The sequence below is a fragment of the Sceloporus occidentalis genome, unplaced genomic scaffold (assembly GCF_023333645.1).
Source record: "Sceloporus occidentalis isolate IW3139 unplaced genomic scaffold, rSceOcc1.0.p SCAF_2, whole genome shotgun sequence".
Classification (NCBI taxonomy): domain Eukaryota; kingdom Metazoa; phylum Chordata; class Lepidosauria; order Squamata; family Phrynosomatidae; genus Sceloporus; species Sceloporus occidentalis.
The window spans coordinates 200,915,171-200,935,637 of NW_028316982.1; the positions used below are offsets into that span (position 1 = coordinate 200,915,171).

General features: G+C 38.9%; 1 protein-coding gene across 6 annotated transcripts in view; it reads left to right on the forward strand.

Moving 5' to 3' along the window:
* The window catches only part of BRWD1 (bromodomain and WD repeat domain containing 1), a 75,652-nt gene that overhangs the window by 35,525 nt on the left and 19,660 nt on the right, over positions 1-20,467 (forward strand). For 2 of the 6 annotated variants that reach the window (XM_089511993.1, XM_089511996.1), the window contains exons 22-35: positions 326-411; positions 1,001-1,193; positions 7,859-7,990; positions 9,351-9,458; positions 11,267-11,391; positions 11,480-11,562; positions 13,049-13,160; positions 14,629-14,690; positions 17,100-17,258; positions 17,497-17,617; positions 18,192-18,317; positions 18,801-18,876; positions 19,026-19,067; positions 19,236-19,406. In XM_089511993.1, coding sequence (XP_089368119.1) covers positions 326-411; positions 1,001-1,193; positions 7,859-7,990; positions 9,351-9,458; positions 11,267-11,391; positions 11,480-11,562; positions 13,049-13,160; positions 14,629-14,690; positions 17,100-17,258; positions 17,497-17,617; positions 18,192-18,317; positions 18,801-18,876; positions 19,026-19,067; positions 19,236-19,406 — 1,596 coding nt within the window. The remainder of the gene's footprint in view (positions 1-325; positions 412-1,000; positions 1,194-7,858; positions 7,991-9,350; positions 9,459-11,266; positions 11,392-11,479; positions 11,563-13,048; positions 13,161-14,628; positions 14,691-17,099; positions 17,259-17,496; positions 17,618-18,191; positions 18,318-18,800; positions 18,877-19,025; positions 19,068-19,235; positions 19,407-20,467) is intronic. The other 4 variants (XM_089511997.1, XM_089511999.1, XM_089511994.1 and 1 more) reach the window with 3 other exon arrangements.

Below are 20,467 nucleotides of genomic sequence, written 5' to 3' on the forward strand. Positions count from 1 at the left end.
GTTTCTATACAGATTCCTTTGCAAATGTGTATGGAAAGTAGGGCTTGTAAGTTTGGAATGGTTCTACAAGGAAGAAAACTAATAGCCTATCTTCAGTTTTATAGCAAGCATTAATGTCTTCAGTAGTCCTATTATGTGGTTCAGTATGGTGGGCTTTCAGGCAGAATGGATTAGATAAGTGATACTTTCTGTTTTCATTGTGTTTAAATCTTCTGGGATAGCCTTAGTCTAGTAGTAACAAGCAGGAATAAAATAATGAAGAATCTGTGAAGATCTTTGAAGTAGTGACATCACTTATGATTGAAACTTTTCCTTTTTAATCTAGGAGGCAGAAGAAAGTGATGGGTTGGGTACATCTTCCCATGAGGAAGAATGGCAAAGTGACAGGAAAACTAACAGCAACAATTCCAGGTAAAAATCACTTTGTTTCTTGTCCCTGAACCTTGGAAAGAGAACATTTAAATTTAACCTTTTGAAAGAGGAATGTAAATGAGCTGTTAAAGCTTTCTTCGTGCAAAAGTGATACCCTTTCGGGGTTTTCAGTATTCCCAGAATTGTTTTAAAATTACACTTAAGAAATCTCATATATAATTAAAATTAAATTATTGAATTACAACAGCCGTAGTGAAATATCCCCCTTAGCTCTATACTGGGCTGTTTCTGTGATACTGTGGTGGAAACAAGGAGGAAAATCATTTTTTCCTTCATGTTCAGTATGTACAGAATTCCAGAAAATGCCCTGCCAAAGAGATGGTTATCATTTTCAGAGTGCTAGATAGTTTCACACTATGGTTTGAACCCTTTAAATTCTGCATATGTGACTATAGAAAATATTAATTGCAGAGCAATTATTCCAGACAAGTATCTCTTCATCCATGATGTAGCCTAGCTCAGCTTTGAGCAATTCATTTCTAAGTAACATCAGGCAAACTCTGAAACACTAGTTCAAATAAATTAGTTAGATCTCTTAACTTGCTTTGTGATTATTTTCCTTGAACAGTGACTCCTCAAGCCAGTATTCTGATTGGATTGCTGATGCAGGGATCAACCTACAGCCTCCTTTAAGAACATCTCGCTGTAAAGCTGTTAGATATTGTAGTTCTTCTGAAGATGAAATATCACTGGAAAAAAAGTCCACCCCCAAAAGGAGGAAAAAAAGATGGAAAAAATACAAATCAAAAAGGGATGGGGAGGTATTGTTGGTTTTTAAATCTATTTTTGGCACACATGTTCAGTTAAGCAGGTTGGATTTTGTCAGTACATATTTAGTTCAAGTGTTAATACCAAGAGTTGCTTTTTATAACTGTCCAAGTACTATACAGAGAAACCACTGCAAGCAATATGTAGGTGATATATTGTAGTATTCCAATTGAGAAACAATTTTTTAACATTTGCAGAGGGAAGGATGGCTGCTGAGGCCTGAATTATATTGAATCCAATTCTCCACTGCTATGTGGTTCCTGACCCTTGCTTTATGAAGAATGTAGTTGCCTATAATATTTTAATGTATGTAAATATGTTGTATAATGAATTCTCATGTAATAGCCTATGTTCTTTGTAAGTTCACTTTTCTCTGTGTATAACTATGTAAATATAGTTTTTCATGGTCTCTGCTAATCACCCAAATGGGTAATTCTGCACATGTGCAGTAAAGTTTGGAAAGTTCTGGAATCACTGGGCAAAATATTGTTTGTAACTTTTTGGCGGTAGCTTTGTCCACCATCTTATAAACCCCCTAGCGATTCTGCTCTTCTGTAGTTCCTTTCATCTGCTGCACTAGCAGCTAGAAGGAACTGTTTGTTGGAATCTCAATTACTACACACTCCAAACCTGACTTATGGACCATTTTTGACTATTCCCTTAGATTGTGTATTTGGGATTGTTTGCTGATCGATCAACCCTTGGCTTGTTGACGACCTACCACTTGTCTTACCGGACTTAAAATTGCTCAGCCGTTTTCATGGCGAGTTGAACATAGCGTCCCACTCGGCTTCTTTCAAGCAGTGCATTAAATGCGGAGGGAAAATCCTGGGACAAGATACCCACGACTCATCTTCTTTACCTTGGTGGGGGACATAACGTGTCTTCCTGTGCCTTGTGCAAGTCCCTAATTCAGCAAGCCCATAAGAATCGGAACACTCGCCTGAATTCTGCCTTATACCAGCAGGCCCTTCAGCCTTCCAACTTGTCCAAGTCTGGGGATGCTTCCTCCTCAAAGGATCTCTCCTAAACCCAGGGCAATTGTCTCTTAAAAAACCAAGGCGTCACTCCCTGAAGGCTAAAGTCAAAACTTCTAAGGAGAAGTCCTCCAAACAACCTCTTAAGCCTGATCAGGATCAAAGCTCTGACCTTGATGCTGCAACAAAGCGCTCGTCAATGCTAAAACACCGTGATGACAACAGTTTTCCTTCAAGGAAGGGGAAATCTGGGGACCATTCATCTTCAAAGAAGCGGTGTTCTCTTCCCCACAACAATGGGGCAAAGCTGATAAGTCCGACAAGAAGAAAAACCCACCCTCAGCAGCTTTGGGCTTTAACCCAGCACAACCCCGTACCATACTCAGTCCGGACCGTACCAGTCTGGTGGGTACCAGATAGAAAGAGCAATCTTTCGCTAAATCTCCATCCCTCCATATTGTGCAGGTGGATCTGGGCTCGGAGTCCGAAGGGGAAATCTGCAATATGGATTCCCCTATCCTTACCCTGAATTTGGTGGCTGTGGCTCGGGCCTGAAGATCTTCAGATCGGACTTCTGTTTCCCCAGAGCCCCGGGAGATGGCTACCTCTGTGGCCCACACTGGCCATCAACAGCACAGTAACGGTGGCCTTGAGACTGACAAGCGCTTCCACAATGAATCTTTGTTCTATCAGTATCCTGACCTGGTCTACAATGATGAAAGTGGTTGTTATTACGTTGTTATTGACATCAACGAGCTTTGTCGGGCCTCGACTCACAGGCAGTGGTTACTACCTCCAACAGTCCTCCCTCAGTTGCATCTCAAAAGATGGTAGTCCGAACGACGTCTAATAAATAACCTCCAGTTCCATCTCAACAGGAGTCTCTCCAGAAGGACAAACCTCTCCCTTAGACCTTGACCAATACATCTCTGAGATCCTCCTATTCGTAGTAACCGTCCAGAAGCTCAGTCAGGGCTGCTTCACCATATCCACTCCTGGTGATACGTGAAAGCTCCTTGTCTACTGATGACATTAAGTCCTTTGTGGAGCAGGTGATATGTTGGGCTAACTCTCGATATCAAAGTTAACCATACCATGAGGACTCCCTGGATCCCATTGAGCAAAGGATCCATGGGAAGATGCTCACACAGCAGCTTCAAATGTGTTCCTGCCCTTCATGGAAAAGATCACTCAAAGATCTTGGCACACCCCAGCCACAATTCCATCTACTACAGGGAAGATTGAGAACCTTCATAGAATAACACCTTCCTCGGCTTCTTGGTTGTTTGAATACCCTAAGCCTAGCTCAGCTGTTGTCGAAAGTGTTCAGCACACTTTCACCCCCAAAACTTCCTTGACGCCTACTGACAAAGAGGGTAAAAAAATTGATGGTATGGCCAAAAAATTTTATGCAGCCGCTGTCCTTGACTTTAAGGTGGTTGAACTACTTGGCATGCATGCGTTCATATCAACAGTACTTGTGGGAGCGGCTGCGTCCCCTCGTGAATGAACTATCTGATAACAAGAAGCTCCTGGCCATGGCACTTCAGGCCGAAGCACTTACCCTGGGCACATAGCTGATAAATTCTGCCCAACATTCACCAGATTATGCTGCAAAAGTGTTTTCAGGCTCTATCGCTCTCTGTCGCCATGCATGGCTCCATTCCTCTGATCTTATGCCTGAGGCCCACACCTTAATAGAATACATGCCCTTTGATAATTCGGGGTTATTTAGCAAGGAGACAGATGAAAAAATGATTTATTGTTATAATATGAGGATTGCCACCAGGAAGAACAGAATGGCGTCTTCTTCATACAGAGGTGCCCCTCGGTGATGGTACGGAGGCCAGTGCTCTAGTTACTCTCTGTCCCAATATCAGTACCGCCAGTTCCAGCCACAGCAACGTCAGTATCAGTCTGCTGACTAAGGCAGTCAAAGATACCCCTCTCAGTTCACTTCTTCCTCTGGCTGTTGCCAACCTCCCCAGCCGAGATACTGCCAGGGGCTTTCAGGGATAGGGTGGGTCCCTTCCTAAACACCTGGGCCATGATAACCTCCGACTCTTGGGTTCTCAACGTTGTTTGTAGAGGCTATGCCCTCGAGTTCGAAGAACTCCCACGCACCAGAGCTATAATTTCCACCTCCCCTTCAGAAACCCTACTTGACGAAGTGCGATCTCCTTTGCAGAAGGACACGATTAAACCCGTAGACCCCACTCGGGCCTGATATTGTTTCTTCTCCTGTTAATTCTTGGTTCCAAAAACAGATGGGGGGTCTCTGACCCATCTTGGAATTACGCCATTTAAACTTATACATGACCTACCGCCACTTCTGCATGGTAATCCTCTCCTCTATTTTACCATTGCTACAGAGACCATTGGTTTTTCACCCTCAGTCTTAAGGATGCTTGCTTCCAAGTCAGAAACATTTCACAAACATATCAGACAACAAGACATAAAGGATATACAAGAAACCAGAAAACAGTTGAAACATCTTGATAAATAACATTCTCAAAGAGAATATCGTTATCCATAGATAAATCCTCTACAAAAACAAATACAGAAACATAACTTCCTGAATTCCAATCAAGTCATGGTTTATCATAAATATCCTTCCATTTCAGGTTAAGTTGGATTCTTCAACTTAGTTGTTAGTTTATTACAAACTTTATAAGTTATCTCTTTATATTACTAGCAATTCAAGGTATTAAACCATTTTTACATATCCTTAACCTCTTAAAGCTAAATTACATATCTTCTTTTTCATCCTTAACCTTATGTTTATTAATATAGTCATAAAATAGTTTCCAGATCTTGCCCTCTTTTCCCCAGTCTTGTCCTCTTAGAATATTGGTAAGTTTGTCTATCTGCACCAGTTCCAATAGTTTGATCAGCCTACCTTTGACAATGAGGCATTATCGTCTTTCCATAACTAGACGACTGGCTGTTCGTGACTCCATCCCAAGAGGAGTTAGCCGAGAACATCGACTGCTTTATCTCTGTTGGACTTGCTCGGCCTACTGGTCAATGTAGAGAAAGCCTACCTTATGCCTTCTAAATAGGTCAAGTTCATCTGGGCCATTCTCGATTCCGAAAGATCCCATGCATGCTTTCCCCCAGACAGGTTCCTAGTTCTTTCCAGGGCCATCCAGGATTGCCTAACTCACAGAAGGATCAGGGCGCAGACCGCCCAGTTCTTGAACACATGGTCTTGATCACCTATGTGACACCATATGCAAGACTGAGATTCCGTCCCTTCCAAGCCTGGATTGTCTCAGTGTTCGATTCCATGTTGGACCATCCCGACAAGTGGCTCTCGGTACCGAGACCAGTGGCCACGACACTCCACTGGTGGCTCAATCCCGGTAACATTTGTGTGGGAATGCCATTCCTTGCCTATCAACCTCAGATTATCTTGAGCATGGATGCCTCGATGGAGGGATGGGGGGCCCACACCTCGAACCTGACAGTAAGAGACAAGTGGTCCCCCATCAACACACTAAAAATACTAGTTGTGGAATAAGCCCTCAAAGCCTTTGAGACTTTGCTTACTGGACAGATAGTTCTCCCCATGACAGACAACATCACTGTCATGTATTATCTGAACAAACAAGGAGGAACATGGTCCCTAATGCTACTCGAGATCATGCTTCACATTTGGGACTGGTGGGGAATACTCTTGCAATCAATTCATCTCTTTAGGAGAGGAAAATGATCTGATGGACTAGCTCAGCAGGTCCTCAGGCCCGTGCCATGAATAGCAGCTCCATCCCGATTCTGTTTCACAAGTGGGGCACGCCTGACATCAATCTTTTTGCCATGCACCTCAACACCCAGTGGGGATGTGTTCCTGTTCGAGTGGTCAAGGAAACTCCTATATGCCTTTCACCCCTCTCACTCATTACAAGAGTTATTGCCAAGATGAGAGTGGACAGTTCCAACGCCATCCTCATCACCCCATGGTGGCTGAGACAGCCTTGGTTCGTACTGCTGCTCCCTTTGTCCCTGAGAGAACTTTACCAGCTTCCAGCCTGTCCAGACCTCCTAACTCTCCACAAGGCTCAGGTTCAATAACCGGACACAGACATTCTCCCGCTAGTCGCATGTAGGATCTGCCCCCTAGGGGGAAAAAAAGAAAACTGAGGGGCTACTGTACAACTTATTTGAACCTTATAAATGAATGTTCCTTTCAGAGTTTAAAGGTTTTATGGTTGTTCATAGGTACAACTGGTTTGAATTTACAATTGGTATCATGACACTCCCTCCTCCACTGACCCATTTGTGTCATTTGCAGAGACCACGAAGAAGAAGGACAGGTTGCTTACTTGTAACTGTATTTCTTCAAGTGGCCATCTGTGAATTCACACCCATGCTCCTCAGTTGTGTCCAGCTCGTTCATGTTCTTTTCTGTCGCTGCCGTGCAGCGTACGTTATGGAACTGGAGAAAAGTGGGACCGCTAAGGGGGTTTATAAGAGGGTTGGCAGAGCTACCACCGAAAAGTTGCAAACAAAGTTTTGTCCAGTGATTACAGAAGTTTCCAAGCTTTACTGCGCAGGCACAGAATAACCCATCTGTGTGAATTCACAGATGACCACTCAAAGAAATATAGGTACAGATAAGCAATCTGTCCTCCTCCTTCATGTTTTCTGTGACTCACACAAATGGGTTATCCTCTGCTTGTACAGAGCATAGTTTGGAATCTTCTAGAATCCTATAGAGGCGTTTTGATGGTAGCCCTGCCCATTTCCAGTAACTCTATATAAGGGGCTTCCTGCCAAAATTGACAGTTCCTTTTTTATTTGCAACACAGCAGAACAGAAAGAACTACAATCTTCAGTTACTTTCAGTTTTCAGTCACAGTCTCTGGTCACTTTGGTACTGGTGTTAGCTGGGCAAGCCAGATGGTATAGTGTTCGGTGGTCGAAGCCATGCTTGCCCTTTGGGCCCCATTTCTTGCTGGCATTGTTCAGAAAGTGCTTCTCTTGCGGCACCAAAGTTGCTGGATGGGATGGACACTTGCAAGTGTCTCAGTTGTTTGCCCAAATCTCATGTAGTTGTCACTTGTATCCACTCGTGCCCCAAGTGAGAAGAAATACGGTGTTATGGCTGAAAGCACTCCTGTGTCAACAGGCTTTCAGACCTCAAATGCCAATTTTGCAGCCATTGACCTCTTTGAGGCCATTCCATGTGAGCCATGGCCATGTCTTCAGCCTTCCTGGCTGATGTGTCACTTGAGGACATTAGTTGTACAGCTGTCTGATCGCAGCCCATGACCTTTATAACTCCATACACTTCTTATTCTATGATTATATCATGCTAGTAAAGAAATTATAGATGGGCAAAGAATTCAATACTTTGATGATCACAACTTTTACCTAGAGGTATTTCATGTTGTGGAAACTATAACAAACATTAACAAAATGTTTACACAAAACAGTTAAAACGTAGACCTAAAGATACCAGTTCTGTTTAGTGCCCTTTTGCTTTTATGTAAATTATAATTGACCATTTTTGTATTGCATAATACTCTGTGATAATAGTACTGGTGAGTGGAAGTTAAATTATCCAAAAGGTGCATTACATAAAAATTGGAATGAAAGTAATCTTATACACATTCAGAGAATTGTATGGCTAATAAGCAGACTTAACATTGCTTTCTAAATTGAATAACTTTTAAAAGGACGTTGAGGTTGAAGTGGATGCCTCCCAACCATCTTCAGTTCCAGAACTGTCCTGTGAGTTCCATCCTCCTGATTGGATAACAGACATCAGACTTCGAAGATCTCCTTTTGTTCCACAAATGGGTGATGAGGTGAGAGCAATTAAACTATGCCACATAATCTGCTTTCTCTTTGGAGTAGCATAACCGAGCTCAGGCCCCTAACTTTCTGCACTGCATGGGAAAATATTAGGGGCAAACCATACAGAGGTACTACTTATCTTTATCGTTACAAAATTCCTTACTCCTTAAAGGAATTTACCTAGCCACATTTGACCATGGCTGCTCTTTAAGTGGCCTCTAAAGCCAGTAGTATTCCATCTGCTTTTTCCCCACAGTTCTGCTGATCAGTGTGTACTGATGAGGGAGGAGAATATTATTCCTTGGCATAAGATCTTTGTTTAACTGTTCCTAGTAGTGCCAGGTAAATGGTGATCTCAGTGGATGTTACTGGGATTGGGAGCACATGGTGTTTTATATGTTTGTGCACATGTGCATGAGTGTGTAACCCACTAGATCCTCAGTCAACATTCAGCAATTGGGAACCACAATGTTTGTGAACACATTTTTTAAGTTACAAAAGGAACAGCCAAACTGCTTTTGCAGACATCTCAGTAACACTGAAACATGTTACTAGCCTGTCAGGCTACACATTCAGCTCTCTGCTTGTGTATTAAAAAGCTACTAAAACCCAGTATCTAAAGGGCTAATAAGGGCTCTAATGAAGATCTCTTAAGACAGTAGCAAGACTTGTTTGCATGTACTGTTATGACAATAGTGACATGACAGAAAGGGTCATTGCACTCACCTTCCTGTTTTGGAAGGGAGGATTGTACAAGAGAGGTTAATTCTTTTGTAGCTGTTTTCATTCAACCTAGATGGCTGTGTAGTGGTGGTGAGGAATATATAGTAAGTGCAACTGGCAAGTGAGTGATAATAATAATAATAAAAATACTAAAACTTTTATTTTTATACCTCTTTTCTGTGACGAGACAATCAAAGCGGCTCACAACACATTAAAATATCCATATTCAATATTATGTCTCAAATTCCCCCCTTAAAACAGGATTAAACATGATACAACTAAAATTGGAGTTTAGACAATAAAAATATAATGAGGACAGCATGGAGGGCTAATACATGATGTGAGGGGGTGATAATTCTGTGGCTGGACACTTTTATTCAGGAAAGGCCTGCCAGAAGAGATCCATCTTGACAGCTTTTTTAAAACTTTCTAAGATGGCAAGCTCGTCCGGCAGGCAGGTTCATAGTCTGGGAGCAATTGCAGAGAAGGCCGTCTGGGAGATACCAGTTAGTCTGGTTTTTAAAGGCTGCAATCGCCTTGAAGTAATTAATGTAGCCAGACCTGCAGTGAAACAGATATCTTTTAAACTTCCATTAAATTAATTTTGTGCTTGACTCATTCACTGACTTAAGAATTTGTTTATATTAGGTGATATATTTTCGACAAGGCCACGAAGCTTATATTGAAGCAGTGAGAAAAAACAATATTTATCAGCTGAATCCTCACAAGGAGCCATGGCGGAAAATGGTTCTTAGGGTAAGACTGATTTGTCATTGGCTGTTTATTCCTTTGCAAAGTAACTTACAGTTCCGTTATTAAAATAGTGAGGTCAACAAGAATATGACAAATTGGAAGATGAGGTCAGTGAATTTCCTAGCATAGTGAGGAATCTCACTATGTTTCCCACTTCGACCATAATCTACTAGCTGTTATGTAGGTTTGTGCATTATTTGCTTTCACTTAAAAAGTACAACATTCCACTGTTGAAGGAGTTGGAAAATTGTGCTCCGTGGCCTGCATGTGACCTTTTAGGTTTTTTTTTTTTATATAACTCCTGCTCCATGGTCAAATATTTTTAAAATGGCTATTTCTACTCCTGGAAGACTCCAGAATTCATCATCCACATCTTGCTTTGCCAAATGTTTGTGTACCAAAATGGAGTATTTCCAACTTTGTTTCCAAATAAGAGTATTTCAAACTTCGTTATGGGGGAAAGTTTCCAATGAGGAGAAAAATGAACCCACTACTAGCAGCAGAACTTGCCCAGCCAGCTACTTTGTTTTATGGCCTTGCAATTACTTCTTTTCCCCTTCACAGCATCAAAATAATATTTTCAGCAAACTGCAGTGTGCATATTAATCCAAGTTAAATTAAATTCTAGAATTTAGAATGTATGATATTTATTAGTGTGTTCTAACAATTTCTAATCATTACCTTTGTTTCTACTGATATAAATGTGAGGCCTCATGGAGAAACAGTTGCAGTTCTATAAGTAACTGTGTGATAGAGGGCCATGTTCAGAAGTTGTTAATGCATCACTTCCATGACCTTTGAACTGAATATGGATGTAAATGTATCACATGAAAAAGCCCAGCCACTATCATAGGAGAATTTATTGCATAAGCCACCAGCAAGACTGTAGCCAGGATATAGATACAGGTGAAGAAATTCAGAGGGAGAGGGCAGGTGAGTGACCCTCACTGGCCCAATCATGCTTGTTGAGACAGGAAAAGTCTGAGTAGTTCTGTGGACTGAATACCTGTCCTACAAGAAGGCACTTCTTCTGAATCACCCATGTCGTGGTGATTGTGTATGTGTGCTTCTGGAAGCAAGCAGAGGTACGCAAGCAGGAGGCAGAGGCTGGTCCTATCTCTTTCTTACATTTTCTAAACTTTCCCAAAGGATAGATTAAGCCTGTTGATAGAAAATGTGAACAGACATCTCTGTTCAGTCACTTTCCCTTTCAGTAGAGATTTGGAGACTGGATCCAAGGATTCATAGACAGAAATATAGTGCTACTCTGAAAACACCTAGAAAACAGTTTTCTTGCTTGTATGTATAAATGGTGAAGGAACAGTTTTGGATTTAATTTAAATTTTCTCAGTGAAGTGCTCCTATAATAAGATGTAAAACAGCTTTTTCATAACGTGTGCCTTTGAACTTAACTTCTTATCTCCTAGTAGCCCTTCCCTATCTTAACACTTGTAGAATACATTTTAAGGTTATTTAAGAACCTTAAATCAGTACAGTTTCCAAATTGTTCTTCTCATTACTTTAAAAAGTAGGGATAATTTGGGTTGTGAATATAAATTCTGCCACAAAACACCCCCCCCCCCGACAGACTTTACTAATATAAGCTGGAAACCTCATAAAATAGAATCTTAATCTTTTTTGTGTTAAGCTCCAAGATTGGTTTATTTTATCTATTCCTTAATTGTGTACTGCTGTTTCAATGCTTTCATTACAAATGTAAGTAATGCAATTATACCAATATTAATGAGACTCTTCATTGCCACTATACCAGTACTAATGAGTCTCTTCATTATGTGTGCATCTGTTGCCAGGAACAAGAATTGGTAAAAATTGTTGGGATACGTTATGAAGTTGGGCCTCCTACGTTATGCTGTCTTAAGCTTACTCTTATGGATCATATTACAGGGCATCTTCAAGACAAGTCATTTTCTCTCAAGTATGTATGTTCTCCACATAGAAAATATATGCAGAATATAGATGATCTGTATACATCAGAAAACTACTAAATTTAATCTTTCTTCTAGATACCATGATATGCCAGATGTTATTGATTTCTTAGTGTTACGCCAGTTCTATGATGAAGCACGGCAAAGAAACTGGAAACCTTGTAAGTCTATCCTTCTCAGATGATGGAAGAGTCTTGGTAATACCATGTAGCAGCAAATAGTAGTCTTGTTTTTTTTTTAAAAAAAATCTTTATTGTCATATATAATAAAAAACAGATACAAATGAAACATTTATAACTGCTCAGAAACGTCTTTTTGTCTTATTTGACCTGTATCAAATCTTCCTTATGTTCTTGAGGTCTTAAAGAATTTGTTTACTTATAAACTAAAAGACCCATGATCTCTGATATGTATTAAGCAATTAAATAGCAAACTACCAAGTATAGATAGTACAAATTGTAACTGATCTTAGAAAGCCACCAAATTTCCATTTTATCCAACTTTGTGTTGTGTAATACATGTTTATCTCCCCAGTTCTCAGCTCCTATCCTACCACAATTTGCTTTGAGTGGGGGATTCATTTTGTCCTCTACAGACCTGCAATTATGAGAAACATAAAGAACAAGTTAATTATATGAGGGTTCTGTCGAATCATAAAGAAAGATATCAAACTTCTATGAGACTTAAGTTCAAGTCCCATTTCTTTTTCCACCAATCTAGAATTTTTTTCCAATTGTTTTTCCTCTTTCTCATATTCTGATTTTGGATGTAACAAGATAATTTATATAGTTCCCTAAATTTGTTAATTTTTTGCATCCAGTTATCCCACGTTGGGATCACATCTGAGGAGGAATCTCAAGCCCCCTGCGAGCTCTCAAACCCAAGCCTCACTTGGCTTGGATACCCTCTGCGTCCCCTAGCTGATTTTAGGTTGAGGAAGCAAGCGAGTTCCATAGTGGTCAAACGGAGAACGGAGCAAAGCTTCTCTCCTATCACCTCAACGTTGCAACCAGGGACTTCCAAATAGTAGTATAATTGGTTGTTGTTGTGTGCCTTCAAGTTGTTTCCAACTTATGGTGATCCTAAGGCAAACCTATCATGTGATTTTCTTAGCAAGATTTTTTCACAGGAGGTTTGCTATTGCCTTCCCTAAGTGTTACTTCCCCAAGGTGGGTATTGTAGTAATATTAATTCTGATATTGATACTGTTTAGTTGTATTGATTATGCGAATTCAGGTAGGAGCTTGAACTCTTCTTGTCAACCGTTGCCACAAGGCAAAAATTGATAGAAGAAGGGATGACTGAGTGTGTCAAATTAACTGCATAAAGAAATAGGAATTGCTGTTTGGGAAAGTTGTTCCTTTATACTCGTAGCAGCATAGCATAAACACATTGATGTGAGTGAACCAATCATTTCTCTAATTACTGAAGGATTAGGTTTTGAGTTCTTCAGGTTTTTTTGCTTACTTTGAAATCAGAAGAATGTAAATACTACAGTCCAGAGCTTAAGACATTTGTCTTCGAGAGCAGCTAGTTAGAAGATGAAATAAGTATCCAAAACATTAATAGTCACAATTTTCCCTGTGGCCTGTTGCCAAAAAGGTTTACTTAAAGAATTGTATATCTAATATGTTTTTTTCCTTACAGCTGACCACTTCCGTTCAATTATTGATGATGCTTGGTGGTTTGGAACTGTTTTGAGCCAAGAGCCTTATCAACCACAATATCCGGACAGCCCTTTTCAGTGTTATAGTGTTAAGTATGTGCATGTTTGTTTTAGCATGTTCACTTCAGACTGATGTCACTTCTGACTTGAAGGCATATTTTTTAAAAATATATTTGTAGTGGCTGGTAGTCTTGTGAAAGTGTGTCACTGTTAATAATAATAATAATAATAATAATAATAATAATAATAATAATTTGTTTTATTTATATACCACTATTCCAAAGATCATAGCGGTGAACAGCAAGTAAGCTAATTAGCAAGTAAGCTAATTTGCCCCCAACAGTCTGGGTACTCATTTTAGCGACCTCGGAAGGATGCAAGCCTGAGTCGAGCTTGGGCCCTTTTGCTGGTCTTGAACTCGCAACCTTGTGGTCTTGAGTAAATGGCTGCAGTACAGGCATTTAACCACTGCACCACCAGGGCTCCTAATGAACTGGATGGCAGCGAGAAACTTTTTCTGACCTTTTCTTTATGTATTCTGGCTTTTTCAGTGAACAGGACTACACTGAGCAACACACCTAATCTGAAAGCTCAAGAATACTGTAATAGCTAGGTAAAGAGGGATGTGGAAAATCCTGACTGCTTTGGATGGAACTGTATATATATTGCTATAAAAATTTGTCCTGCAACTATAACATGCTTACTAGGAAGTAGGGTCCACTGAATATACTGGATTGCAGTGCAGGGTTGCACTTTTCGTCCTTTGTTTGCTCAGATGTTTAGTTCTTCTATAAAGTCATCTTTTTAGGATCAGAGAACTTAGAATGAATTCACTGGCAGTTCTGAAATCTGAGGAAGCTATCAGCATGGGAACAGAAGAGAGAAGATCTCAAAGAGGCACTTAGAATACTATATTAAGGCCCAGTGTAATTTTAAATTAAAGGAATTGTGTTAGTTGTATCTGAATAGAATTCTTTTAATTCAAAATGTTTTAGGCCTTAATATATAACGCTTGATGCAACTTGGGGATAATCCTGTATTTGTTACTACTTTTTTACATCCAGAAAGAGAAAAAAGATCCTTATCCAAGGGATGCTTTTTCCATTAGAAAAAGTCTATTGTTAGGAAAGTAAAGTTTCACCAATGATACAACCCTAATATTAAAAATCTAAACTACCTGAATTGTTTCCACAAACTAAGAAATAAGTGTTCTAGCAGAGGGAACAAGGAAGAAAATAACCACTGCATGTCAAACATATTTAAATCATTGGTGAGCAGTACAAAGCAAAATCCAGAACAGATCACTAAGATGTAGGTTTCACTAGACTCAACCCACAGTAATCTTAAGGACACTGGAAAGTATGGGAACCAAAAAATGTGGTTTCTACAGAAGAGGGAGCTGCTGTTTATGTTGATTTAAATGTGCTTTACCAATACTTGTAATTCTTGTCATATCAGCCAAGTTTCCCAAAACCCATATTTTAAAAATATCAATTCCACAGTGGCCTGTATATTTTCTGTCTCTAACTATCTTTGTTTTTATATCTTTTTTATTAAATAGATGGGACAATGGAGAAATTGAAAGACTTAGCCCCTGGGACATGGAGCCAATTCCAGATAATGGTATGCAGAAGTAATTGGTTGGAATTTTTCTTGCTAACTGGACAAAGGATTATTTTCAGTATCCTTTAATTCTCTTATTTTTATTTAGAGTACTTATACCCTGCTCTTCAGCCACAAAGTCTCTCAGAGTGGCTTACAAAATGGTTAATTAGACAGTTCCCTTCCCTCAGGCTTACAGTCTAAAAAGACATGACACAAAAGGAGAAGGGAATGCCAGTGGGGAAGGGGATCAGGTCCAGCAGTTTTTCTCTCCCTCTGAGGCCTGGACCATGGCAGATGGACGGGAGGGCGGGTTCGCCTTCTTCCTTTAGGCCAGGCCTGATGCAGGTGGCTGGCCTTTCTCTCCCTCTCATCTGGATGATGGATTATGACTATCTTCTGAAATAAAGTATATAAGGAATATTCTTTAGACTGTTAAGTGCCCTGAAAGGAACAGCTTACTATAACATTGCTCAGTGGATATAAATTCATTATGCTTCCTTAGAAATCATTTGCAAAATATATTAAAAGTCTGCTTCCAGATGACATAATGCATATGTGGTTGCTTTGTCCATTATAGTGAAATTGCAGCAATAACAATGTAGTTGATGTGAACTCCTTGAGTTTACTTGCAGAACTCAGTTGATATTGTTCAACAGCTGCTTTTTTTAAAAAATGATGGTTTTGCAGCGCATTGTGAAGAATTACTCAGTCACACCTTAGTCGTGAATTGTAATCACGTGTGTCCCTGACTTTTCCTTTAGCTGAAGTCAGTCTCAGGAGTTTTGGATAGATGTATGATGAGGCAAGGGGTTGCTTAACTCTGGTTTGGAATCATGCCTCCTCCTACTTACTTTTCTACAGGAGAAAAAAACATAGGTATCCATATCTTTTCCACTGTGAGAAGAAATGTAGCCCTAATTTTTAATGCAAAGGATTATGCATCCCCCACTCCACTTTTCCTCTTAACTAACTCTTTTACTCTTAACTTGTACTTTGGGTTAGCATTCTTAACTTCTACTCTTAACTTGTTCTTTGGGGAACATTGTAAGCATTGGGGAATAAAACTTAAATTGAATTGTTACACAACCACGAAGTAGCATGTATCATTGTGTGTGTGTGTTTTAAAAATACCATATAAATGGCATATCTATCAACTTAATTTTTTTTAAAAAAATGCAAATAACTGTCTAGTATGAGGGTGAGTGAAAGTTGTTTGTATCGTCCAGCATTCTTCACTTTTGGCTGGGTGGCAAGTCAGATGGGACTTGTATTCCAACAATATATAGAAGTTGACATTATTCCAGATATAGTGCAGGTGTGGGCAGCTCTAGGTTCAGGTGTTTTTACAGATCCTATCTGCCTTAGCCAACATAATCAGTGGTGAAGGATTATGAGAGTTGCATCTAGAGGGGAGGAATTCCAGTTCTAGTCTAGTGACAAAGAGATAGGTCCTACTTCTTGAAGCTCTGATTGTAGAATAATCTAATAAAACTACTGTATTCATCATGATTGATAAAATACCAAATGTGCAATACAGCATATAGAACAAATGGTAGTATGGTCAAACAAGCATACATTTGAAACAGCTGGACATATTTACAAAATAAAATATGCTAGTATATACAATACATCAAACATACAGTGCTAGAAAAGCAGGTACCATATATAGTAAGTCGACTTCATGTATCAGTCGAGAGCAGGTTTTGGGACCAAAATTATGGATTTTGAAATGACCCGTGGATAAGTTGAGGGTAAAACTTAGACATGAACAAAGGATCTAAAGGATGAAAAACAGGAAACAGTGCCAAAAATTTTACAAAATTCCAGCAAGCATGTTTGTGCTCATATTAAAGGCAGGAAAGAATACAGGGGGGTCAGTGATTCTAGCAGAGATTATGCTCTTTTCACTAGGGGATGATTCCTTTTTAAAATAAGCGTTAAAGTACAATACTTACATTGACTTGTGGATAAGTTGACTCAGTTTTTTGGGGTAAAAATTTTAACTAAAATTTCTAGAGTTATACATGTGTTTATACAATATACAGTGGGCCCTTACCTTACATGGGGGACCTGTTCTGGAACCCCCCCACCCGCGTAAGGGAAATCGGCAAATGCTTGAGCCCCATTGAAAGCAACGGGGCTCTTGCATGTGTGCCTGAGGTGCATGCGGTATTGCCTCTTCCAGCATGGGGCTTTCAGCATAAGCTGAAAGCCGCATATGGCGCACTCATGTATGACATGGGCATGCTGTATAAGGTAGCTCCCTTCCAACATCAAATAAGTATCTAACAATTATCCTCTTTTAAGAGAATAAAGATGGAGATGATATTGTTGCTAAGTGCCTTTAGGTTTTATCATAAGAATTTTTTTACCTTGGCAACATTTTATTTATTTTTTCTTATATTCCTTGTATTTGTTGAAAATAAGTAGTTGATAAGCCTGAGGAATTGGGAGCTAGTGTTTCTGTGACTTCTGAAGAGATGGCAAAACTGTTATACAAACCTCAAAAGGGCGAATGGCAAGGAAAATCCCAGGATGAAGAATGTGAGCGAATTATTTCTGCAATTGATCAACTTCTGACTCTTGGTAAGGATCTAGAAATCTAAGAAATAGACTTGAGGGTTGGGGAGGAGTGGATTAAAGATTAGGATGTTCCCTGCCTATGTTTTGTAATTATAAAAACAGTTGCATTTTCCTGGTTTTAATTTGTTTTAATCTGTCCTAAGTCTTCAAAAGCAAAGTTTAGCCTACTTTTTAAAGACTGAGAGATTAGTTCTGTAGAAACTTTAGGTGTTTTAACTGATTAAAATTACTGTTTTAACAGATATTTCAGCAGCATTTGCTGGTCCAGTTGATCTGAATACATATCCAAAGTACAGTACAATAATAGCTTATCCAACAGATCTTTGGACTATTCGGATGAGACTAGTTAACCGGTTTTACAGGTTAGTCTGATGTGGCATTAGAATGAAAGTATTGATGAAAGTACTATATGTCATTCAGAGCAATTTTGTAACTTCAATAGAAATTTTATGTACATAGCTTAAACTGAATGGTGAACTGGAAAATCCAAAATTAGATTCTTCAAATAGTCCTCTTCTTGGTGGGTAATCATCATTCATAAATGCTATAATACAGGTCAGTAGGTTAACCACAGTATCTTAATATTTTCAATAGTACAAAAGAATATATCGTTATTTGTGACCTTAGAATTTGAAGCAATACACAGAGGGTTGCCTGGCTCTCTCTTGCCTTTCTATCACTTTTTTGTGTTCTCTATCATGTCCTCTTTCAATATCTCTTATGTGGGAGGGATTTTCTGATAAATTACAGTATATAGGGTCACAGTTTTACTAAACTGTGGCAAAAAGACTTTCATGTATGTCCTTGTTAGAACATCAGAAGAATAAAAACAGGGATTCTTTCATTTTAAAAGATCTTCAGTATTAGTAATTTTTATGATTGCATGATAATTCTCATATTTTAAATTCTATTCTGTTTATTTACTTTTAAATACAGGAGACTCTCTGCATTGATTTGGGACGTGAGATATATTGAGAGCAATGCCCGAACTTTCAACGAACCCAATAGCACAATTGCTAGGTCTGCTCAAAAAATCACAGATCAGCTCTTAGAATTCATCAGGTAAGTGAAGTATTCCCAACTGATAATGAAATGCATGTAAGTTTGGTGCTTACAATCAGAATAACCTTATTACTGACCATTACTAACAATTATTATTGCTGCAATAGTGGTTGTAGGCTTTAAAAGTACTATTTATAGGCTTCTCAGTGAATAACTAAAAAGTAGTCCATGTTCAGAATAAATATACTTCTGTTTCCAGTGGCAACTGTAGCCTGGATATGGTAGGGGCAGTTCCATGTAAGTTATCAGGCCGGCTGTATTTTTACTTACATGCTCTTAAGTCTTGGTCTTAGAAAGCTAGCTGAAACATTAACAACAATTGTTTGTTCACTACTGCCAGTGCATTTAAAAATGTGTTACTTAGATTTGTCTTTTCATGGGTCATTGTTTTTTGGAAAAACAAATTTCAGTCTTTTTAGCTGTAGGTTTTGGATAGCCAAAAGGTACACATTTTTTTCTAAACTTAATGTTTTTATTTTCTAGAAATCCAGACTGTACAGATATTTTTGAGTTGTGCATTGCAACAAATAATGTGGATAGCATTGATGCTGCTGAACTGGTAATACTTTTTTTATTCTTATGTTGTACATCTTATTCTTACTTAACACCCATATGATCTCAGTATTGTGAACTTGCTGAGCAAGATGGTGTCTGATACTTTGTTTTGTAATTTTTAAAAATGAAGAGGTTTTTTTGTTTGTTTTGTAGGACGATGGAGAAACATATACACCACGAGCACGGTCTAAAAAAGTAAGTCAGCCTTTTTCAGCCATAATTTTCACTGTCTGGAAGACAGTAGTAGTTTTGCAATTTTGCTGCTGTGCAGTATATATATTGTAGTCTACTAGTGTGGATATTATACACTAGCTTCTTAGCAGGTATTTTTGGACTATTCCTTGGTGTTATTTTTTTATTTAGGCATATTATACTTCTGTTTTAAAGCGAAAGGCCATGAAGAAGAAAACGACTGTGAAAGCCAGCTATGATGAAAATAGTTGGAAGAAACAATGCATGGAACTTATAAATTTAATTTTCCAGTGTGAGGATTCTGAAGCATTCAGGCAACCTGTTGATCTGGATCAGTACCCGGTATGTTACTGTTTGTTGACAAGACCATGATTAATATTAATCACTTTACAAAAAAAATGTACTTGACTTGAAAAGTCTCCAGGACAACCTAAGCTTTTCCCAACCTAAATGTGTTGGACTCTGATTCCTATAATCCCAATTAGGATGCCTTTTGAAGGTGAGGGGAGGTGAATGCAAGATGGAGAGGATTTTTTTATTAACAGTGAGTAAATGCAAACAAGAATTACTGTCCCACATATGGTGATAGAATTCAAAGATACAGCCATGTTAGTCTGTAGAACCGGAGAGATTTTGTAGCACCTTAGAGACTAACTGAAAGAAAGTAAGAAGTTGGCAGCTTCTTCCACTAAATGCCTGCCCCCTATCTGTCCCTGGCTTTCACTCCATAACAAGCATCTGAAGAAGTAGATTGAAGTCTGCGAAAGCTCATGCTGCCAACTTCTTACTTTCTTTCAGTTAGTCACTGAGGTGCTTCAAAATCTCTCTAATACTGTCTGACATATAATTGACATTGAAGTACAGCTCACACCCCACTTATATTATTAATTGTCAATATTAGAAAGCATTACATGTTTCAAACTAATCTCCTTTTGGAATTAATTTAATTAATTTCACTTATTAAAATTGAAGACTAGTAACAGTAAAAATATAAAAATTAAAAAAAGGAGAACAAAACCTACTGAGACCAATTTCATCAAGACAGTGTTCTGCAACTTAAAACAATTAAATGAGCTTGAAATACTCATGTCCTTGAAAGGCTTTCACAAAATAAGTGTTGGAAGAGTATACATAGAAGACAAAAAAATAACAAAATCATGGCGATTTTGAAATTTATTTCCAAATCGGCAGAATTGTCTTTATAGTCAGTCTGTTCTAACATTTTTCAAATATTATAGTGGAGTACAAAATACTATTTTCAGACTTGGTCTGTAAGGTTGCATGTTAAAACATAAATACAGTTGGCCCTTGGTATCTGCTGGGTTCCAGGATCCCCCGTGGATACCAAAATCTGTGGTAATTTATTAAATACAGTGGATAGTAAAATGGTCCCCTTTATATAA